We start from the raw sequence: 25,017 nt of genomic DNA, 5'->3' as shown, positions 1-25,017 counted from the left end.
CATTAGCTAACGGGAATGCTATGCTAATGCTACGAGTTACATTTAGTGTATGATTGTCACTTAGCTCAGACCTTTTAAAGACAAAGCAACATTTTATATTCTCTCTTGCCAAGATAAGAAAAAACATCGTGTGTGTTTCATAACAAGCAATGGGGAGACTGGAGATTACACTTTTGAGTTGGGGGTGGCTCAGCATGTCACTTTTGTGACACAACCAGACACTGCTACGATGCAGGCTAACTACACATAAAAATGTCACACATTGTGGACATGTGACGAAAACTAAGGCACATTTTCATCTCGTTCTCGTCTCGTCAGAAGAAAACTGGCATTCATTTCGTTATGTTTTAGTCTCCGAAGACACGTTTGTAGCTCATCGTCTTGTCAACGTCATGAAAAAAATAGTTCGTCGACAAAATATTTTAGTTATAGTCATTGTTGACAAAAAAAACACTGGTGTGAATGTTGATCACATACTTACCGTTTCCTTATTTAAATGATTGAAAGCACCAGCAGCTGTGTCTTAGCTCTGCCCACTTGTGGAGCTCTACTACGACATTTTCACTCGCAGTGGTAGGCCATATTAAATAGCAAATAATGTAAGGTTACTTTATTTCACTGACTGTAGATGTGTAAATGTATAAATGATTTTAGTTTGGATATTGAGTGTAATTTTCCTCTTAATCAAAAAGGATATTTTTTCAAATCCTTAAAATGTGCTGGACAGACTCTCAGGTGACTTTAGCTGAAAGGCAAGCTACACCCTGGGTTGGTTGCTAGTCCAAGAGTAATTCATCTTAAAACTTAATAAATTCTCTACGAGGATAGCTTACGGCATCCATTTTACTTGCCTCTGAACCCCTTGAGAACTTAGACTAGCACATCTTGGTCGAGGATGAAGCCCTCGGGGCTTAAGCTTGAGACTGAGTAAAAATCATGACCCGTCTGGCCCAAATCCACCTCTGACTTTCAGGGTCGGCCGGACGCGAGTCGCCATCCATCCTCAGGTTGTGCAGAGACATCCCTCTTGTTTACCTTCTTTTGGTGGTCATAAATCTTGCCAATGTCAATTCTGCGCTTGGAAACATCTCATTTCAAGTTCTTGCCACTTTGACCATTAGTTCTACTGCATCTCAAATGAGTTTAACTGACATTAGGTCAGCACCTACCAAATTAACTCAAATTCCTCCAGAATATTATAGATAAAATTAATTGACGTCGCCCTGATTGATTCATGTATTGACTGAGTCCAGGTACCTTCGGCCATAGTCATGAACCCCGAATGTGCTCCAAGGAGGAAAAGTGATCATGTTTAGCATGCTTCAGGGTATGCAACACTGGTGCTCTTACCATCAGTAGCAACTGAGGTTTACTGACCTCAAAAGTCAAACTTCGTGACATACGTTTGAAGTGGCATCCATTCTTTAAAAAAGTATTTGCTCCGGGTGTGAAGCCTCTGATTATTAATCACCTTGTGAACTAAGGACATACATCACCTCTTATTTTGGAGACATTAAGATGTCCAAACTTTTACTTGGTGACTCAAGCGTCTGCGTCAGCTGTCAACGGGTGCGCTCGCCCTGGGCCATAACTGCAACTTGAGGGCCGGCCAAGTTCGGAATCTTGTCATAGCGTCTGCTTCCCCGGATGACAGGAAGCACATTAGACTCAATGATTGCAATGGCCACTGACATCCAGACTTTTATTTCCATACGTCTATGAGGAGGGGTTCAAATATTATCCCCCCTCTTTTTTTTCTATTATTCCTCCTCAATGGATCTGGTTGTCTGGCTGCGTGTAGAGGGCTCGATCTATGACTGATTTAATTTGCTCTCTGCCAACATCTCTAACTGCATTAACCCCCAGCGCATGCTCCCACCGCCCCCCATCTGACTCCATTAACTTCCAAATCGGGTTTCAAGACTGTATTGATGCCGCCCGTTATTCAGGGTGATTATGACAACAACGCACAATGGGCCAAAGTGTGTGTTAAGTAGTTTAGCCTTAATTTCAAGTAACTAACAGATGGCAGGCACTGTCTGGATGCGCGGCAATTATCCTTTACATTAAAAGAACAATATTCAGGTCAAAGGAAATGACTGAGGCACATAAAACTAACTCGAATTTTAAAATGACAAATGACAATTTTCTATTTATAAAGCAGAAGCCCTCTCTTCAAGAACAAACAGACAAAATTCAGTTTGCATTCAGCATTCATCCACTTTAGCCATCTTTATTCTCCTCAATTAGCCGTAATGGCTTCTCCAAAGTGTAATTAAGTGTCTGCTGCGCTCGGCCTCTTCATTATTCATGGTTGCCTATTGATCATATCTCACGGCCTCAACTGTGGCCGGAGTAATATGCAGCTGCCACTTTGTGAAAACACAAAAGTTTCTCAGTGACACAATTTGGGGGGAGTCTGCATTGTCAGGGTGTTGATCTCAGCTTCACTATAAAGAAATAATACCTTATCACTAAATCTATACTCATACTCTTTCATGCTAACTTCAGATTTTAAGTAGACAACTCAATTTTTTTAAATTCTCTTAAGCAACGTATTATTTTCACTATTCCTAATTCAGTTATTCCTAATTCAGTTGAATGAACTGACGTTTTTAAGTTTGTGGCAAATACTGAAATTTTGGAGGAAACAAAGTGAAATAAGTTGTGTAAACGTAAGTGTCAAAGTGCCTATGACAGCAAAAAGCATGTTTATTTCATATTTCACGCGGCATTTTATGCTGCTGAATGAAATGGACCACTTGGATGTGTGTGGAAGTGATCGATTTATATATATTCAGATTTTTTGAATCCCCCACCATGAAAATGAGTGACTTCCTGGATTGAGGAGGAATGCGAACGTGACGTCACCCGGGTCAGCATCTCACAATACAGCATTGCTTTGTAGGATGCAGATGGACTTTGGATTCAGCTGATTTTGAGGATCAATTCCTTTATTTTTCGCATCAGACCAGCCAAGGTCTGCTGCAAGGTTTTGTTGCTGCACCAGGGAGAGGTGTGTGAGCCTTTTTGGTTTTAAAAAGTATCCGTTGACCGCGGAGAATGGTCAAAACAAGTCCGACAACTGTGGGACCATTGGGCGTACGAGGAAGTGAGTAAATATTGTGTTTTGTATTATGTCAGGTACCGGGATCAAGGCACACGTTTTAATAAGGAGGTGGCTTACATTTTGGGGGTGACAATGCTCCTCGTCCACCGAGAAGGCTACTCGGCCGACGACCATCAGCTTGTCGCACACCCCTCTCGGGCCTCTTTGCGTGCCCGCCGCGAGAGCACAACTCGGCTTATGCTCGCGCGGTTCTCCATATCGTACAGACCTCCAGCCCCCTCTGCCCTCTTCGTGCGCCCGGCGCTCGGGCAGATACGCGCTCCTCCGACATCGGCCGGTTTGTGCGGCAGTCATTCTCCAGCTGCTTCCCCGGCAAACGAGCTCTCCTGCCCGTAGCAGGGGCACGAGGAGCTGTGTGTGTGTGTGTGTGTGGGGGGGGGGGGGGGGGGGGGGGGCTGTGTGGGGGGACAAAACCCCGCCGCCGTGTGATATGATCCGGGGTAGTTTTGATTTTTAACTTCTAAAGGCGAGTATAAGACTTGGAAACGCCCCTCGGTTCGGGTTAGCATGTCGGCTAGCTATCACGCCTCCTGGTTTGTTTACGCTCTCTGAATCTGAGGCAGGGAAATGACAAAGCCGGACTAACTCCAGTGGCATCAAATGTCGTTCGGGAGGTGCAAGAAGTCGACACTTTTGACCATTATGCAGTAATTTTGCCATGTTGTACTGAATAAATACATTTTTAATATTTCATATTCCATTTAGCACAAGACTGTTGTTTTTCATTCCCATACCATTTATTTAGCAATTGGGGAAAAAAACACGTAAAAAGTATATCCTGTAAAAATATTGGAGAAGAGAGATTGAGACAATGACATTTTGCTGCTCTCTTCGTCGCAATTTCGTCTTTCTGAATAATTCCCCCTCAATAGGCTAAATTCTAAATCAGATGAAATCGTGACACTGCCGACATCATCCTCCAACTGGGGACGCTAGAGCGCTATAATAACAGACGGGGCTAAACGGCAGATTAAAAGACTAATTTCTCATCATTTGTGCTTTCCCAAATAGTTGTATATATTCGAATCGTCTCAAAATATGATTCTAATTCACATAATAATGCTATTTAAGACTTTTGTTATGCTGTCATATGCACTTTAACCTCACTGCCATTGAGGTGGGCCAGGTTCGAATCCCTTTTGGAGTAAGGTCAATTGATTAAACAGGTCCAGTTTACTTAAATATTTGAGTTGAAACTACTTAACTCAATTGGTGCTATTGAAGGCGCTAGATACCCAATCTGTTCTGAAGTGGGAGGGGTGGCAGCAAATGAATAAATATTCCTTTTAAAAGTAACCTGACAATTTTTTTTCTCTGTAACAGTCGTGAAATCATTAGCTAGCTACGGAAGTGCATTGTTGCCAAGTTAGATTAGGTTTAATAGTTCAATGACCAAAGCTGAAAAATTAAGACACCGATGTATGAATTGTATATCTTAAGATGCAAGTGACTCGATTCAGGGGTTATTCAGAGAATGAACAAATTCAAAATAGTGTTTTGCCGAGATCGCTGATCATCTTGACCTAACTGTAGTGGTTTACATAATTACACAATAGAAATTAACATCCATTGTCAGGGTGGGCGTTTTGCCCAAAAAATGAATGCAATGTTATGATTTCCCCCTATAATTTCAAACATTGGAGTCTTGACACAAGCTCACTTCATTTCATAGTCAAATAAATTATTTCCCAATGAATATTAATGTTTTTTTTTTCAACCTGAGTAAAGCAGGAATGTGTCAAACACGAACTCTCGCTGCCTCGCCTGTACTTAAATTAACAAAAGTGAGCACAAGGGCCCTCTGGCATCGACCAGGAAGGTGTGCTGGGCGGTACATTGACGTTGAGTCATTGTCGCTTGCACAGTCGTCGTCTCTCGGCGGGACACTCGAGCAGCTCGTTGGCGGCTTCATCTCGCGTCTTTGGCATGTAATTGCGTGGCTCGCCCTCCCTCTGCGGCTTCCTACACGCACTCGCAAATTATTTCCAATTATTTCCAATTCTTTGTTGAGAGCGACGCTGCAATTACACAAAGCTGAGCATCGTGGTCACTTTGGGCCACAATTTCCATTTATTTATTTTTGTTAAGTAACGCTGTTCAGCTAATAGAGGCTAATTTCAGGGTGCAGAGATCCAACCATTCAGTTGTGACAAATTAAAGAGTTACATTGTTTTACTTTATAATAAAAGGTAGTGCAGGTTGTTCTTGCAGCAACCACAATATTCTACTTTGCATTTTTTACATGTGTGTTCCTGGAGACTATTTATATACGAAGACGCTATTCGGTAAGTTATTTTTTTTCATGCTTTGTACAATAAGCAGCCATTTGACAGTCAACAGTTCTTCCCTCCCGAATGCTTCACATTGTTTCTGAGTTATGACTCAGAGTTGAAATGTATGGTTCATCTATGAATTAAATAGGGCTGTCAAAATTATCGCGTTAACGGGCGTTAATTAAATTTAATTAATCACGTTAAAATATTTGACGCAATTAACGCACATGCCCCGCTCAAACAGATTAAAATGACAGCACAGGGTCATGTGCACTTGTTACTTGTGTTTTTTGGAGTTTTGTCGCCCTCTGCTGGCGCTTGGGTGCGACTGATTTCATGACAATGAGAATTGTGTAATTATTGACATCAACAATGGCGACCTTCTAGTTTATTTTTTGATTGAAAATTTTACAAATTTTATTAAAACGAAAACGTTAAGAGGGGTTTTAATATAAAATTTCTATAACTTCTACTAACATTTATCTTTTAAGAAATACAAGCCTTTCTATCCATTGATCGCTTTAACAGAATGTTAATGTTAATGCCATCTTGTATTGTTATAATAAACAAACACAGTACTTATGTACAGTGTGTTGAATGTATATATCCGTCTTGTGTCTTATCTTTCCATTCCAACAAATAATTTACAGAAAAATACGGCATATTTTAGAGATGGTTTGAATTGCGATTAATTACGATTAATTAATTTTAAAGCTGTGATTAACTCGATTAAAATTTTTAACCGTTTGACAGCCCTAGAATTAAAGAAAATGATGTATAATGTGGAAACTTTTCCTTTGTAAATTCCACTAACTTAGTGCTAAAACATTGCCAGTTGTTAGAAACGTAAAATTATTTACATTTTCATAAAAACAGTGACTACAATCCATGAGTTGCGCTCTGTGTTATGCAACAATCTTAAAATACAGTCACAGATGAAAATGTTATCGTTGGGTCAGCCGCTAGCATTAGCGTAACTAGGACATCATCAAGACATCAATCCTAATGTACTGTTTATACATAATATGTATTTTTCCATTTTTTTTAATGGTTCCCAACAGTTTTAAGAACCTTAATCTCACAGGAAGAATTTAAGAAAACAATCCAACATCAAAAAAGGAGACGACAAGAGGACTAACGGCATACTGTAAGTAACCCGCAATTGATTCATTCCACACACACATAGACGGCAATTACCGCTCAATCCATACAAATTGAATGAACCCAGAGCTGTGGTCTAAGAATATAGACCATAATTAATAAATTACAGCCTCTCTACTCAATCATTCTCCACTTTGGGGGGGAGATAAGGTCGTGGACTTCCCCTTCTCCTCTGTAGAGTAATTGACTGGGGCTCTGTGAAATGACACCTCGAGCTGACAAACATGCACACAGTGACTGCTGAGTGAGTTTACGAGGGGGCTCGTATCGCACATCTTGTGGCCTGTGTGTTTAACAAGTCACAAATCAAAAGAAAGGATTATTCTTAAGATGCCCCCAAATATGCCTGAAGAGGTATCGAGCAAGTTTCGCTTGGCGCCAGAGCACAACAAAACTCCAATCTCCTCGGTATGAGGTGCAAGAGAGCGATTTTTGTTTTTTTACAATTTGCTTTGACATAGTTTAAGCTGGCCATTAGGGTAGCTGCAGTCATATTAGTAGACAATAATGCTATTCATCAGCTTGTCTATGGTGTTTCCTGTTCATTGTTAGCATTAGGTTGGGGAATTTGTGTTATCTGTTTGTATATTTAATAGGGCTGTCAAACGATTAAAAATTTTAATCGAGTTAATTACAGCTTAAAAATTAATTAATCGTAATTAATCGCAATTCAAACCATCTATAATATATGCCATATTTTTCTGTAAATTATTGTTGGAATGGAAAGATAAGACACAAGATGGATATATACATTCAACATACGGTACATAAGGACTATTTGTTTATTATAACAATAAATCAACAAGATGGCATTAACATTATTAACATTCTGTTAAAGCGATCCATGGATAGAAAGACTTGTAGTTCTTAACAGAAAAATGTTGTACAAGTTAGAGAAATTTTATATTAAAACCCCTGTTAATGTTTTCGTTTTAATAAAATTTGTAAAATTTTCAGTCAAAAAATAAACTAGTAGCCCGCCATTGTTGATGTCAATAATTACTTACTCAATGCTCATGGATGCCTATAAAATCAGTCGCACCCAAATGCCAGCAGAAGGCGGCAAAACTCCATAAACACAACAAGTGAGCGTTTCAATGTCTACTGTCATTTAAAACTCTGAGCGGGGCATCCGCGTTAATTGCGTCAAATATTTTAACGTGATTAATTAAAAAAATTAATTAACGCCCGTTAACGCGATAATTTTGACAGCCCTAATATTAAATGTTTAGTAAGTCCAAAAAAACCCACATTCTTTTATCAGTCTATTGCGGGGGTCGGCAACCCGTGTTTTGAGAGCCGCATGCGGCTCTTTAGCGCTGCCCTAGTGGCTCCCTGGAGCACTGCCTGGAGCGTTTCAAAAATGTTTGAGAATGGAAAAAGATGGGGGAGGAAAATATATTTTTTTCTTTTAAGATGGTTTCTGTAGGAGGACAAACATGACACAAACAATCTTAATGTTTTCCAATGCTGTAAAAATGTGTACAATAATTATTACATTTCCGTCAACGAAGATTTGCATCATGGCCTGCGACGCACGTTTCTATCAGCAGGGCGGCTGAATGTGAACAAAACGGCGGCTATATGACGGAACATGGATTCTAAAGAGGAAAAAAAAACCAGGAGAACAGAGGATTCAACATTTCTTGGGCCGAATCAATTGCATTCATTGCCAATGCGGAAGGATTTTCTGAATGTTTGCTCTGCAGCGAGACGTTGTCAAATTACAAGAGTAGTAATGTGAAAAGACATTAGCAAGGCATACCGGTACTACTTTTGCAGCCGAATACCCAGTAAGTGCAATTGTATTACTTCTGGAGAAATTACAGGAGTGCAAAAATAGATTTAAAAAGTGGATTGCCTCTCCAAACTCCACTACTGCTGTAAGTTTTTGCAGCCCGGGATAAGTAAAGCGTGGAAAACCGTTCACAGATAGTGACTGGTAAATGAAGGAGTCATTTATCATCAGAACACCGATTTGCAGACTTCAAAAACAAAACCGAGGTAATACAGAAAATCAAATACATGCCTCTCGCATTAAGACAGTGAAGGAAAGGGCCATAAAAATGGCAGGAAACTTCACCAATCAGCAAATCAAAGACATTAATTCAGCGGCAGCATATACTGTGTGATGAGTCGTTTGATGTGATCGATTTTGAACACCCATCACTTTTATGCAGGTACGTGAACTCCGATTATATACTTTACCTTTTCAAAAGGTTGCGGTTTTATTTTTTATCAATGCAGGTTGCGTGTTGTTGCACTATGTTTGTTGCCCAGATAAGAGGCACGTTATGCACATTCTATTTTGTTGTATTTTCGAATCTTCAAAATACAAATGAGATCAAAATTTGGATTTCTTTGTTGCATTTCTTTAATTTTATCAAAGAAATTAAACATAACTCATTAATATTGGAATGAAGTTAAACTTCAGCCAGTATTGGACAACAACAAGGGTGGGTGGTGCATCATTCTCAATTAAATGCACTGCAAGGAAAATAAACATTTAATCATGTAGGCTCATTATGTATTTATAGCCAACTTAGTCGTTTTGATAGTAGGCTAATATAGCTAATATACTAGTAGATACATACAACATTTGTTGCCTTCATTGTCATGCTTATGTATATAAGGCTTTTATTTTTTGGCGGCTCCAGACATTTGTTTTTTGTTATTTTGGCCTGATATGGCTCTTTCAACATTTTGGGTTGCCGAACCCTGGTCTATTGTAAAAATAGATCAGGACTTAAGTACAAAAGTTTGCACGCTCCTAGTCTAAGTAAATAAGAAGAGAAAAATCAAGAATGGACCCTGCTCTCTTCTACGCATATTTCTCATTATCATACATTTTGCTGTCAGCACATGCCCCTGGGCGAGCGTCTAATGATTGTGGGTCATGTATCAACTACACAGTGGCTGAAGGGGGAAGGAGAGGCGTAGAAAGCCCTGAGTTTAGTGTCAACAAGGCTATTTAACCTTTAACAAGTTCATTTACAAAGTGTATGTTTTCTTAGTCTGCCTGCGCATCAATAAAACAAAGTTTGTCAACAAATTCTTGATCATTAAGCTTTTTTTTTTTCTCCCAATACATATATATAAAACTATATCCCCTAGCGCTTGGGGTGGATTTAAAGTTTTAAAACTGCAGGTCCGAGTGCATTCAGCTATTTGATACAAACAGGATTGTTATCCACTTTTGGAAAAGGGCTGATTGTGATGGGAATACATTTGCTACAATAGATTCTGTTTTCTGTCTGCTGCCATGATTTATATTTAAGTCCCACTTGGGAGAAAAAATATATATATCAGGACTGCCATTTTAACTTTATTAAAGCAGTATCAACTTCCAAACCAATCTAGGCGTAAAGTGCTCCTGCCCCCTGCTGGCATGATGGGTCATTACTTCCACCATTGAAGTTAGGTTTTTACCTAAGATACTGCATTTTTAGTGAACATTGTTTTTTTCTTAAAAAACACAATTTTGTTGACTTGGTAGAAGTAGTATTTTTGTCCTTGTGACAGCAGAGTGACTTGAACAGTGGACCAACCTGAGGGGTGTGGCCAAGCAAGGCCCACATTGTCTTGAGTGTGGAGAACTCGAGCTTGTCGGTCTCACTGCGGTCCAGCGCAATGAAGCGGCATCCCTGAAAGTCGCCTTTGAGCTGCTCACCACTGTGAAGCCATATAAGATCCCATGTCCCCGAGTGCCTCAGGACCTCCTGTGCTGACTTTATCTGCCTGTACGACAAATGACCTGCAAACACACGAGGCGAGCACATCACCCTCACATTATCACCTTTGAATGCAAGCAAGGGTGAGATTTTGTGCTCACCAGAGAGCCAGGAAGGAGTCAGTGCATCCAACATCCAGGCCACATAGTCTTCCCTGAAAGATCTCAGGAAATGGTCAACTTGGTCATGGGGTACTAGTTCCCGCCGCTCTCGAAGCCCATTGGAGAGCTCGCACTCTGGTGAAGGGAAAACCACCCTGGGGTGGAATAGGTTCTGGTGCACGAGCATGCCACTCCTCCTCAGAAGGTCGCATAAATGAGATGTCTTGATCTGAGGTCAAGACAGTAGCAGATAAAATTCAAGGTATATTTTATCTTTGAGCAGTTATACAGAGTTTTTTTTTTACTCACAAGTAAATTTCGTTTCATAAATGAAAATTTGTTTGGTAGCATTCTAATAAGCTACCATGATGTACAAAAGGTGTCCACAACTGCTCAAGAGGTTGGGGTAAAGTTCACACAAATCAGCATAATAGTATAAGTGAATTAAATAACAATAATAATTTAACATAGTAATTGGAAAGTGCCTTAGAATATGGGGATGCAAATGCATATTTTAATTCCAAATGGCTTAAGATGTCTATTTGTAGTTCTTCATACATATACAAATGAGTTAAAATTGGATAACACTGTCATGAAACAATAGATTACAGTAATCCCTCGTTTTTCACAGTTAATGGGGACCAGAACCCACCGCGATAAGTGAAAAACCGCAAAGTAGCGCCCCCACACCCCTCCAAGAAATAAAAATTTGTGTGTGTTCAATGAGATTTAGCATTGGACAGAGATGTATATAAGACGTTATTTCACTTTTTCCCCCAAACTGAAAAAAAAAAAATTATATACATATATGTTATAAACAGTCGGATTCCCCCGGTCCGCACCAGTTCCAAGCCAGCTGCTGGGCGCCGGCCGAGGCGGTCCGCCGGCAGGGGCCGCAACCGCGTCGCCGGGAACCCCTTCCGCCGCGACCCCGGAGGGGGGCGGGCGAGAGGGGGGGGCGAGGGGCGCGCGGCCGCGTCAGCCGACGGGGCCCCGATGGGCGCCGTAGCTGGTGAGATACGCGGGAAGGGCCCGGCGCGCGTCCAGAGTCGCCGCTGTGAGCCCCCCTGGCCCCGACACCCTCCTTAACCGGCCCGCCTTTGCCTTCTGCGATGGACTGAGGGCACGAACTTTGAAGCGCGAAGTAGCGAGGGATCACTGTATATTAAATAAAAGTGGAAAATGACTTGCCAAATATCTTATTTTGTTACAATTCTATTATCTGTTGCTCTTTATTTAAAAAAAACAGCATTTTGTAAAAGAATAGCTTTTTGGAGGGGCGAATTTTATTTTTAAAACAATCTACAAATACATTTTAAATTACTACATTGGCTGCCAGTTATCTCCAACAATGCCACTGCAACATGATCATCAGTAGCGTATCGCAAGCAACACGTCACTTTTGCTCATTAATATTCATGACGTTAGCAATTGCTGCTATGCAGGTCAACCTCCCGTTTGTCCCTAATAGTAAATAAATGGAAATGGTGTACAAACGAGATCTTTACTGAGCTAAACCTACCAATTCTGTCCGAAAATGATGTCTCTGGTGGTAAATTGTGTGCATTGCCTTACGCCACTGACAATGACATTCCCCTGTTTCAACAATCAATCCTTTACCACCATATGCCCTGTTTTTCTTACCGTAATTTTTAGACTATAAGCCGCTACTTTTTTCCTTCATTTTGATACCTGTGGCTTATAGTCCAGTGCGGCTTATTTGTTGATTTTTTTAAGGTAACACATTATTTGACAGCGGTGTCATAAGATTGTCATAAGATCATCAAAATTATGACATAACACTATTATGGACATTACTGAATGCTTATGTCATTAAGTGTCATTTGGCAAATTATGTCACTAACTCAATTTTTGTCCATCTTGGATGTTTTGCATTCATTCAAAAGTGAGATCGTTTGCCGGATAACACTTAATGACATCTGTTTTAAGCATTCATGAATGCTCAGGACAGAGACATGTCATAATTATGATTGTGTAATGACAGTCTTATGGCACCACTGTCAAATAAAGTGTTGGCAAATACCATAACTAGCAATTGATGAAACAACTAGAACAGTAACTGAAGAAATATTTAGCACAAAAAATGATTTTTGATTGTTATTTACATCTGTAGTGCTGCAATGCATGCTAAGAGGCATGTGGGATGACAACAGTGTTGACAGCAGATGGCAGCAGAGGTTGACTGTCTACCCCAAGGTAGCAGTGATGGCCAAATGAAGCTTCTTGAAACAATAAAGCTTTGCAGCCAATTGGTACAAAGATTCATGGTGCTTCATTTGGTCTTTTGACAGTTGTATTATGCCGCTGTCAAATAAAGTTTTACCGGTTAATATCTTTTGGTGTAAATATCCCATGATACAGTGAGGACAGCTGCGGCCTATAGTCCAGTGCAGCTTATCTATGAACAAATGCCATTTTCGTGCCAAATTTGGTGGGCTGCGGCTTATAGTCAGGTGCGTCTTATAGTGCAAAAATTAGGGTATATATCATATCCTCTGGTTGTCTTACATTTTTAACCGTTCCTGGGGGCAATTTACATTGCTATTTTTGTGTAGCGATCGCAAATGCAGTGACAGCCAACGACACTTTTGATTTTTTCATTAATAACAAATCTAAATTCTATAATTTATTTACACTCCCTCCTTACTGAAGTTGTTTTTTTGACAACAGAAAAGGTAACAGTGGCAGTCGGATACCATTTTAATTTTTTTCAAGTCATTCATTGTCAGACAGAACCAACACGGCAAAACGCTACGCTAAAAAGTAAGTAAATATCAAAATGGTTTACCTCTTCATCCTCTGAAGGACTATAGCCCCCAACAAAATGTTTACTGCTTATAAAATGGGAATGGCTTCACCTTGCTGGCGTTAAACTGTTTTTTTGGGACGTCCGCGCAAGTTGATCCATCCTTCACATTTTTTCCTCCGAGTTTTTGGTTTCGGGAAACGTATAAAGAAAACATCCTTCATATGTCGTAATGTCTAGAGTCGTTTCTACAAGCTCCATAGCAGCAGTGTTTGATCGGCATGTACTTTTTTGAAAGATTACCAGAGAAAAGAAGCAGAAATAACATGGATTGTATGCGAGAGCACGTCTATAATGTCCCACTTCCACGTTACGATGGCGACGTCACGGTCTAAGAATAGCATTCGTGCAGTACGCTATTGCCAACCATCCCATCTCGAACGTATTTGACATCTATCACTGTCAATGACAGCCAATGAGTTAACTGAATAAATAAAAAGTGTACAAAGAAAAAAAAAAATCATTTTTCACCTTCATTGGAATTCAGCTTTAAACGAGATGAGTCCATCTGCAACTGCATAATGTGCAACAATCCTATTTTGGAGACAACCACTCTTTCGCTTCATTGTCTTACGCAATCTATAATAGAGTATGATTAAAGCCACTTTGTGTAAACTAATCAAGTTAAAAAGGCCTAGTTTAAACCATTTTCAATAATGTTGTGTGTGAGTGAAGCGAAGCTCTCCAAAGGTGGAGCAGGTCACGCGAGGAGCCAGCTGTGTTTTTAGGCACCTGCCCGCTTCCCTCCCCCAACGTGAACATAATTGCGGCCTTTCCGATGGAGAGCAGCCACTTGGCAACTTTCGGAAGCCTGCGACAAGTGTTGGAAATTTACATATAAATTGCCAGGGTGACTCTCTTAACCCTCGCTCGGGTTTGGATGAAAACCATTTGCTGGACAATTGGCTGAACCTCGGACACAAGTGTGCCTGTTTGACTCAAGGTATTTGAACAGTTCAGACTTTTTTTTTTACCATGATTGCCTTGATGGGATCCTCAATTTGCTGGATGCAGGTGTTGCTTAAGTTCTGATCTTTTTCTTTCACTTGAATGTGCCAATTTTGGTCATGAGCGGACACCAGACCTTGCCAGGGTTTAATGTCCATGCAGAAGACTCCATGGCCTTTGGCGAAAGGAGGGAAAAAACATTCACATTCTGACACTCAACTGGGGGCTGTTGCCGTTGACGACACAGAAAATGGACTGACGGATGCCGTACCGATTCGCTGACACTAACCTGTGAGAATGACAATGTTAATATCATCTTTCACAACTTGAAACTGGTCGGGAATCCGCAGATTGCAGTAGATGTACTCCTTCCTCAACCCGGTGAGTTTCCTACAGTCCAAATGCACAAGAAAATATTGACTGCTTAAATAAAGGACACTACAAGTCTCATGTGACAGCTTTCTGTCTCTACAGGTTTGAGCCAAGAGATAGAAGGCTGTGAAAGCAGACCAGGTGGGTCCATTTTAAGTCTCACTTAGCCATTCTGGGAATGTTTTCGCCAATTTATGGCCAGACAAGACATGTTACCTGACATGTTGAAGGAATTCATTTAGTGTTTGCTGCACTTTCTGGCATCCTGAACTCTTTGGAGCTGTGCAGCCGCTGACATGAAACTGGGTCAATAGGCTTCCGAGCTGAAGCATCCTACAGCGGTGTTTTCCAACCTTTGAGGCAGGGATGAATTTGAATGAATAGTTTTAGGGTTGATGTTTAAACAATGCGGTTTGTATATACTACTATAAATTAGTGCTGCAACGATTAATCGATTAACTCGAGTATTCGATTTGGAAAAAAAGATTCGAATTACATTTTGCTGCTTCGAGTATTCGTTTAATTAGAGTGGCGTTGTAAAGGTTTGTTTTGAAAGTGTGTACATTTAATTTTATTGATTGGGGTGGATATACAGCCCTCTAGTCTGCCTCATTTAACATGGGTGAATCCATCTGCTCCCTGTTAAGACGAGCATAAGCTTTTTTGTTTGAGCTAATGTCTCTTTTAATGCATTTATAATTTAGTTTAAAGGTATATTTCGCCAATTTTTGTGGTAATGTGTCTGAACCATTTGTTAAGAGCATTAAAAAAAAAAAAAAAGTATTTTATAGCAATGAAGCTAGCGGACTTTTGCTATGTAAGTTAGCCAATTGTTCTTTTGTTGTACATAGATCCTTATATATTTATTTTTGTATACCGTTTGAGGCTCAGCCAAGGTATTTTAATTCTTTTATGTTACTTATCCGATTACTCGATTATTCGAACTAACTAGCTCATCAATTAATCAACTACTAAAATAATCGATAGCTGCAGCCCAACTGTAAATAAACTGAAATATTTTGAGAGAATGCAGATCGAAAGGTCCGCACCCTATTTTTGTCCACTTGAGGCGTTGCTATTCTGTACTCACATTCAACAGTACAATCTGTGACTTTGTGGTGGGGGGGTTAATTCGTTAGCTTTTGTATTAAAGTGCTTGGTTAAGCGTTCGTTCAATAAAAAGATTCAGTCTATTGTTGACCACTTTGGGGGGAGCACTAAATAGATGGACTGCCATTGACGGCGACAGATGTCCAATCCATTTTGCGTTGGACAGTTGTAGCGGACGTCTATTGCCGTCAATAGAACTGATACACTCAGTTCAAATGTGTAATATTGGCTTATTTCATGATATCAGTCCATGGTTTTATATAGTTTTGTGCTGTGTTAAATACAGGCAAGAAATGTCATCATTTTTACAACATGTCATCAAATAAATACTTAAGTAGGTTTACTTAGCTAGTTTGGAAAACAAAGACAGCCTCGTGTGATTGTTTTGTTGTTGTTTTTTTGCCCTCGTCAGTCGTCACACGACATTTCCGGACCTGTGAGAAACAAAGAAAAACAAAAACATACCGTCGATGTCCGCGTGCACTCGTTTAGAAACGACAACTATGTCGACATCTTCCCAGCAAAGTCTGCGTGGCTTTGTTTTCGCCAAGTGTCGAGCTTCGTAAGCAACACGCTAGCCTGAAAAGCCTGTTTCACAATCCTCTTGCCCCCCCCCACCCCCCGTTTTCTTCCTTTGCTCCTTCCATCGCCGTGGTTGCAGGACGTAAACAAGCGACCATGTGCGACTTGCGTGATTACATCATTACGTAAGACAAACGTCACTAAGGCACGTTCTTCTCATTATTCCTGTCAGATACGCGCTTTTCCCAATAATTTTTGGAAAGACTTTTGCAATTTCATCAGCAGAAATTTACATGTGGACTTTGAACTCAAATGGGAAAATGTCATTTTTTGTCTATATAAGAATCTCAAGAGTGAGAATGTTTTTATTATAAATCTACTCATTTTGTTATCAAAATTCTACATCCACAAATGTAACTTTAGCAAGCTGTCACCTTCCTTTTCTCACTTTCGTAACGAAACTGTATGCTACGTAAAGCTGTTAAAAAAATCTAAGAATTTAAAAGCCGAAAAAGCAGTTAGTATTTGTGAAAAACTAGAACTTTTTTGTACTTGATTTCAGCATTAATTAAAAAAAAAAAAAAAAAAAAAAAAAAATATATATATATATATATATATATATATATATATATATATATATATATATTCATTTTTTTATTTCGAATGTACATTGCGTGGTGTGTTTATACCCCCTGGCATATTTGTGTTGGTTTTGTTTATTTTTGTTGTCATTGTTTGTGTGTTGATTGTTCCTTTCGGTTAATGAAAATAAATAAATAAATAAAAATCCTGTCAGATACGTCATTATTGGATTGTTGATTTGATCTTTGTTGTTGTGTTAAATTTCCTATTTTTTGCTAACCTGATATTAATTATCGGTAAATAAGCAACAGCAAAATTGTTTATTTTAAAGGTGATCGTGTAGGCTATTGTATTAATTTTCCCCCTTAATGTTTCAAGCATAAGAAGCATCGAAATAAGTGTGAGCTGGTTGGGTTTTCGTCTATGTGCCTGGAGATTTAAATGTGTCGCGAGTAATATTACTCAAGTAAGAGTAAAAGTAGTCATCCAAAAAATGTACTCAAGTACAAGTAAAAAAGCATCAAGTGAAAAGAATAGTCAAGTAATGAGTAACATTTTGAGTGACTGCTTATTTTTGTTTGATTTTATTTTATTTTTTTAACAATGGTATTAATTTTCTCTCAGCACAAACTTATCTATATGAACTGTTGTTATAATGATACTGTGCAATAACCCATTACATAACCACATTAAACCAAAGGAAAAAAATATTAAAGAGAGAAAGAAAAAAAAAAAACTGAAATGAAGCATTATTCGTCCAAAGAGCATGAGTGTCCTGCCCTCTAGTGGAGAAAATAGTTCCGAGTTTGAGTAGTGAATACTGTAGTTCCTTCATAGTTACTATTATGAAATTAAAAGGATCAAATCTTCAGTTTTCCATGGTCAATCAGTGCCAAATAAAAACTGGGAGAGTTTTAAATGTTGAGGGCAGCACTCTATGTCAAATACTTAACGTATTGGCCCGAATATAGGACGGCCCTGATTATAAGACCACCCCCTCTTTTTCAAGACTCAAGTTTGAAAAAAGACTTTTTGAACACCAAATTAATTTTTATACAGAAAACAATTACAGTACATCTGAAACAAATGATTATAACAATATATTTGATAGAAAAAGCATGTTATTTTGCCTCATTCAACTCTTAATATCTGAACATTTAAATGTGTAAATTAAAGCGCAATCACATTCATAGATGAATGGCTTCTGGTTTTTTAAATGTAAATAAACCAATCTATTGTGATAAAACAACAAAATTGCAATAACTGCATTAACCATCAAAGTGAAGTCTAACTGTAACTGTAGTCATGAAACAAATCTGAATAAGGAAAAACATTGCAATAAAATAATGCAAACTGGATAAACTTGAGAGTAGCTGAGATCTGTCATTACAGAACATCGCTTCAATGATATCTGGCGCCATCTAGCGTCGTGAATGGGTATAACGTCTAGACCGCGAATATAAGACGACCCCCACTTTTTCAGTCTTATTTCAATGCAAAAAAAACACCGTCTTATATTCGGGCCAATACTGTAATTTCTTACAGTGCTTTATATACGCGTGATTGAACAGGCTTGCGTGATCATAAAACGGCAAGCTTGCGTCTGATTGGTGTAATGGAGTCATGTGATTACTGTTGTGACGTCTCATTGGTTAAATTAGTAGAGCTACTCTTGGCATCGCTGGCAAAAAAAAAAAAAAATTCTAATATGTAAAATAATGAGGAAAAATGTAACGACTTGTGTAGCCCAAAGTAGCGGAGTAAGACCAGCATTTTTTTTCTTCACAAATCTACTCAAGCGAAAGTAAAAAGCATGGCTTAGTAAAACTACTCTTAGAAGTACATTTTTCTCAAAAAGTTACTCTCGTAATTGTAACGGAGTACATGTAACGTGTTACTGCCCACCTCTGCGGGATTGTAAGTCAAACTGTTCTGCAGATGATGAATAGATTTAAAATTGGTGGCAATGTCACATCACACTCGTCTTGTTCTGCATGTTTCTGCTCACTTTGTGCTTTGTGCCAATTGGCCATAAAATGTCAAAAATATTAACACTCGCTCACCATCAGCCAATTAGAGCGAAGAGTTTAAATCTAAACATTCAATCCATTCGGCCATCAGCAATAGCAAGCTACAGTCAATTAACTAAGAAAATGACATTCTGGGCTTTTTCAACACTTAGTTGTCTTGCAAACCTGATAAAAGGTCAAATTATTTTCACATTAGTTATGCAATGCAAGGCCAATTTTAACTCATTCACTGCTAGCCCAGGTAAGTATTTACAGAGTATTTGTCGTGATAGTTAGTAAAATTTATATTAAACTCAGCCATTAATAGCGATATATGCCGAATCCATTTTGACTGGGAGCCCTGGCAGTGATCGAATCTAGCGCCATCAGTGTCAGCCAAAGAATGAATTAACAGAATTAAGAATTTAGTTAAATCATTTACACCTTCCTAGTAATTGTTTTTTACTTCTAACTACTAACTTTAATACTAAGTATTAACCAGAAATTTAAACAACTCTTGCAAGTGCATCTCATTTTTTGGCAAATAACGGCTTGTGTTGTTATTAGCTTGTGTAAAATAATAATTAAAAAAAAAAAAAAATTCCTACGTATTCACTCACTTTTAAAATTTAATAATATAGATTGTATTTTTTTGGATGGAGATGATCAAGATTTAATTCTTCCTATCTGAACTCCAAAGATCAGCATTCTCACATCCTGCGTGAGGCCCCTCTGAGAGGATATTACAAAAGCGACCGTGGCATATTCAGTGTACTCGCGGTGGAGAATATTTCCATGTGCTTACAAACAATATCCGCGTGGCGCCAAATACGGACGTGAAAGAGCTTAATATACCAGCAGATAGCCAAATCAGTTCATAGGCGTGAGACTCAATGGAAGCCAATAAACAGGAGGGCACTCTGCTCCTCCTGACCCTCACTTCTGGCTTGGAGATCAGCGATGATAACGCCATGCAGGCGCAACCTCAATAAAAGACAAACAATGGAGCGAGATAAATAGATATTAAATTAAAGCAGAGGCGATAGCGGGCAGAGTTGCGGGACAAAAGCAGCGTTGCGCTTTCATATCGTCCACAATCAGCACATTTTCTTGCATTTGTCAGTTATCACCTCTGAGTGTTTGCTAGTGTTGCACGGGCAACAGGCAACAAACTTTGTCACTTAATAAAAATGTTCAATAATAAGATCATTAAAATTAATGTAAAGATCACAGTTTTAGCCCCAGCCCCCTTTTATTTTATTTTTTTGTTTCACTTCGATAGAGATTGTGCTGCTCCTTCCGGTGTATGTATCTTGGCCACCTGGGGCAAGTATAATTCAGACATAGTGACACAAGTCAAAAAGATACACAGCATGCTGTTATAGATTTATATTGTTTTTCACTATGTGGTTTTTCAATTTGCAGTTGTTTAAAATAGTGTAATTCTTCACTATCAGTCAAACCACTCGTATCTCAAAAATGTATTATAAGCCAAAGCAAAACAAATCAGTCAAACAACTGCTCTTATCTTGAAAAGCTCGCAAATTAGGCGCTCATACCTCAAGGCATTGTTGTATACTTATACAATTACTATTTTATGAAGCAGTTAATCTTATAATTTATTTTTCAAGTACCGTAAGTAATTTCAAGTAATTTTTGCACTATAAGGCGCACCTGACTATAAGCCGCCATCCACTAAATTTGGCACGGAAACGGCATTTGTTCATAAATAAGCCGCACTGAACTATAAGCCGCAGCTGTCCTTACTATATTATGGGATATTTACACTAATACCCCTTTTCCACTGGCCAAAACACCTGTGTCAACCCACTAACAATCGACTTTTGGTGGCAGTGGAAAAGGTGCAGCGACCCACCTCAACCCGTGTCAATCAACCCGCCAAGCAACCCGCGTTAAAATCACCTCGGCTCTGATCGCCATGCAGTGTGAAAGCAAAACCCCGAGTCAACAGTCAACACCCTAATGTACGTGGTGACGTAGGCTAGTACGTGTTGCGTCATAACAAAAAACAAAAACCATGTGCTCTAGCCCGGTTCCACATACGGCGGACAGTCGGTGTAGCAGCGTTAGCAATAGCCATAACAGATGAAACAAAGGCTCTTCTCCTCCTTCTGTGACGTACACGACTCCTTTCAATTTCAAGCCAAAATTCACGTCGCCTACGTTGCCTCAGCACAAGCAGAGTGTCAATCCTTTGCTGCATTTCGACCATTTTGAGGGCAGTAAAAAGCATGAAAACAGAGAACACAAACAGAAAGGAGGCTTCTATGTTGCTTTGCATTGTTTACTTCCTTGAACTGAATGAATTCGGTCGCACTTGTCGAAGCGCATCTTAGCGTGGTGACGTCACGAACCTTACGCACGGCTGAGGAGGGGTGGGGGGGTTAGACGGGTGAAAAAAAAAAAAAAGACACGGCTTTTTTTTGTCAATGGGAAAGGTGCCAAATGCCAATTGCTAGTGGGTTGCATCGGCTTGGAAAAACGCGCATTGACCAACTAGTTTCAGTGGGAAAGGGGCATAAAAGATATTAACCAGTAACACTTTATTTGACAGTGGCATCATACAAGTGTCATAAGACCAAATGAACCACCATGAAGTTTTGAACCAATGAGCTGCAAAGCCTAATTGCTTCAAGAATTTTCATTTGGCCATCACTGCTCCCTTGGGGGAGACAGTCAACCTCTGTTGTCAACACTGTTGTCATCCAACATGCCTCCTATCATGCATTGCAGCGCTACAGATTTCAATAACAATCAAAATTCATGTTCTGTGCTAATTCTTTCTTCAGTTACTATCCAGTTGTTTCATTAATTGCAAGTTATGGTATTTGGTAACATTTTATTTGACAGTGGCGCGATGAGACTGTCATTAGACAATCATAATTATGACATGACACTGTCATGAGTATTAATGAATGCTTATAACATGTCATTTAGTGGTATCTGTTATATTACCTCACTTTTGAATGGATGGAAAAGATTTAAAAAATGGAGTTAATGACATTAGAGCTGTCCCGACTAGTCGACGTTGTCGACGTCATCGATGACGTAAATGCGTCGACGGGCAAAACATACCGTCGACGGGTAGTGACGGGTTAAAAAAAATTACATGCGGATAAAGTTTAGAATGGCGGGCGCTCGCGATACAGGCGGTTGTTACTGGCACCCCCAAGGGGGCCGCTGTTATTTCAATGTGACCGGCGTTGTCAGATTGAGCAAAGAGGAAGAAAGTGGGCGAGCGAGCGAGAGAGAGGGAGCGAGATCGGCGAGTTGGAAAAGTGCGCGGGTAGCGCCGAGTTAAGTGGCTTCATCCCCCACGTTTTTGTTTTGGTCAATAAAAGTATCCTCAAAGAGCCATCCGACGCCTCTCGGTGTTTTTATGCACGCCGTCGCCTTCCCGAGGAGGAAAGACGAACTGACAACAACGAGCCAAGTGAATCGCCGGTGAGGAGTTGAAAACACTGCCAATTTCCAAAAAGGGCAGAGATGGTAACACGTGAAAGCGGCATAAAGCCAAAAAAGCGGACCAGAATAGCCAGAGCCTGGAATTATTTCAAGGAAAATATGGAGGGTGCCACTGTGTGTACTCCTTGAAAAGCTGAGCTTGCATACCACGGTAGCACGTCGGCTATAAACGAACACTTGAAGCGCCGTCACCCAAGTATAATTTTCGAAGACAACAAGAAACAACAAACTAGCGGATTGTAAGTCCATACAACTCTCTAACGATTTTTTAAATGGAAGTTGCCTTTATGTGCGTCGTATCAATGCGCATTTTTATTTAATAAAATAATTAATATAATTATATATTTTTTAAAATTATTATTAAATTTATTCGGATCATGGAAGCTCCCACGTAGGGAAAATATATACATACTGTATATCCTGTATATACATAATATAATAAAAAATATATATGGAAACACCACTGGCCTGCTTACTGTAATCCATGACTTCACTAATGTTAGTTATTTAATATTATAATGTTTTACATATAGTAGTATACTATAAAATTAATATTATATACTTAATTTTTGTTACTGTGGGTATGTGTGTCTTTCAGTCAAAATAATTGTGGTAATATTTCAGTGTGCCCTCTGCGTTATCGTCAGGTTAAAACAAACAAAAGTTGAACAGTTTTTCCCCTCCCCCAAAAATGCGGAATGCACACCGGAAAGAGCATCTGAACTCACACAAAATATTCTGAAAATGATTGTCCGGGACATTGCAATTCATTTTAACATTTAGAACAATATAGACAATGACATACCGCAAAAAGAGTAAGAATTGTTTTGACTCCTGTTAAAAAGGTGAAGTCATAGTGTTTCCGTTTACATTTTTTTGCACCAGTTTAATGCCAGCAGCATTTGACCTCATTGTTTGTGATTTATTATTGATATTTATGTTATTTATTTATACGTTAATAAAGAATACAGGTGTTCCAAACTGTTTTTGTGAATTAATAAGCTTTAACAAAAATTTCATTATTGAATTAGTAAAAAAAAATTTTTTTTTAAATTATTAGATTAGTCGACTAATCGTAAAAATAGTCGGCTGACTAATCGGGAGGAAATTAGTCGTTTGGGACAGCCCTAAATGACATAATTTGCCGGATGACACTTCACGAAGATTCAAGCTGGGCATAAATGGAGTTCGTGACATAATTTGCCGGCTGACACTTAATTACATCTGTCATAAGCATTCAGTAATAGTAATAAGCCACACTTCACTATAAACTGCAGGATTCAAAATGAAGGAAAAAAGTAGCGGCATATAGTCCGAAAATTACGGTACCAATGTTTATTTAGACAAGCTGTTGCCTAAAACAGGGGTCCCCAACCTATTCCACAAAGGCCCACTGTGGGTGCAGGATTTCATTCCTACCAAACAAGATGACGACACTCTTTCCCCAATCTGGTGTTTTACAAGTGCAATCAGTTGATTGCAGTCAGGTGTGGCTTGTTTTAGCAGAAGCCTCATTGGTTCAACTGTCTCTGCCGGATCGGCTGGAACAAAAACCAGGACCCACAGTGGGCCTTGAGGACTGGGTTGGAGACCCCTGGCCTAAAACAATGGTTTAACAATGAGTAAAGCACAGTTCAATTGTATTTAACTTTCAATATTCAAACTAAGAAGCAATCTCCCCTGTATTTTTCACAAACTAATCAAGAATTCATGTTTGATATAATCAGAATTAACGTTGTGACCAGTGATTGAGTGCATAAAATGAGTATAATTTTGTCAAGAATACCAGTATGGATTTGTGAATCCGACACTATGTTAAAACCACTTTTTCCATTTTTAAACCAAGTGTCTCATTTGGCAAAGTGGGCTAATAGCTCCATTCATTTATGCTCGTCTCCTTAAATTATTAACATGAGAGACCCCACACCCCAGCAGTGGACACTCTACAAGAAGAGCGCTCATTTTACAGCGAGAAGTATAAAGAACTTAACTGGCCCAATCAAATGTGAGTGATCTAGCTGCTGTCTAATCAGGGAGGTGTAATAGGAGGGCGGCAGCTGAACCACCGCAAGCAAATGGCCTGAAATTGTCACTGGGTCAGGTCGTAATCATCTGCACTATTACAGACCATTTCATGTAGAGAGAAAAAAATGAAGTAGTTTTTACACCAATGGGCCTCTTCAGAATTCTTGTTTTTTCTTTGTAACGTAACGAAAACAAAATGGGGGAACAACTGAGTTGCGCGAGTTATAATCGGGGATGCCACAATGTTAACACAATTATTATCGGTAAACCAAATAAACATTAGTCCACTTTGGATTTGTAAATAGTGTTTCCAGTGGAAGACAGCAGAGTGAACAAGTGGGTAGGACAAGTGCCTCACAGCTCAGTTTAATTTAGTCACCCGTGTTTTTCCACTGGGTCTATTTAAGGCTCTCCTTCACTGCGTGCCTTTACAAGACTTGCAGTTTTCCATGGATTGATCTTTCACATATTCTGCCTTAGTATGGTTATCTACATTTAACTTTTATTCTATTCTAACCAAATTCTCTGGGTCAGGAATTTTACATACCCATGCGTCAACATGTACAATAGATACAGTTACATCAATATAACTTGAAATGAGAAAATCTGAAGCCTTGCTGGAGGTCCAGGTCCAGTGTGGCTCTCATATTTAACAAGGATTCTGCCAATGTCACTTAAAGTGGGCTCTCCCAAACAAGGCTTCAATTGTGATTGGTCCCAAATCCCAATGCCTGGTTTTC

At 39.3% G+C, this 25,017-nt stretch overlaps 1 protein-coding gene across 4 annotated transcripts in view; it reads right to left on the bottom strand.

Moving 5' to 3' along the window:
• Positions 1–25,017, bottom strand: part of si:zfos-911d5.4 (uncharacterized) — a 31,927-nt gene that overhangs the window by 6,225 nt on the left and 685 nt on the right. Inside the window, exons 2-7 of one of the 4 annotated variants that reach the window (XR_009061791.1) lie at positions 14,760–16,087; positions 14,461–14,561; positions 14,198–14,346; positions 10,397–10,625; positions 10,113–10,318; positions 1,497–1,635 (exon numbers count right to left, since the gene is read on the bottom strand). Coding sequence is in view for 3 of the 4 variants with exons in the window: in XM_057826523.1 (XP_057682506.1) it covers positions 10,113–10,318; positions 10,397–10,625; positions 14,198–14,346; positions 14,461–14,561; positions 14,760–14,875 (801 nt within the window). In the remaining variant the exon portion in view is untranslated. Of the gene's footprint in view, positions 1–1,496; positions 1,636–10,112; positions 10,319–10,396; positions 10,626–14,197; positions 14,347–14,460; positions 14,562–14,759; positions 16,088–16,118; positions 16,319–25,017 lie in introns of those variants that run through there. The other 3 variants (XM_057826523.1, XM_057826522.1, XM_057826521.1) reach the window with 3 other exon arrangements.

The sequence above is a fragment of the Corythoichthys intestinalis genome, chromosome 21 (genome assembly GCF_030265065.1).
Source record: "Corythoichthys intestinalis isolate RoL2023-P3 chromosome 21, ASM3026506v1, whole genome shotgun sequence".
Taxonomy (NCBI): Eukaryota; Metazoa; Chordata; class Actinopteri; order Syngnathiformes; family Syngnathidae; genus Corythoichthys; species Corythoichthys intestinalis.
The sequence above is the reverse complement of the archived record's forward strand: the minus strand, read 5'-3'. Positions and strand labels throughout refer to the sequence as shown.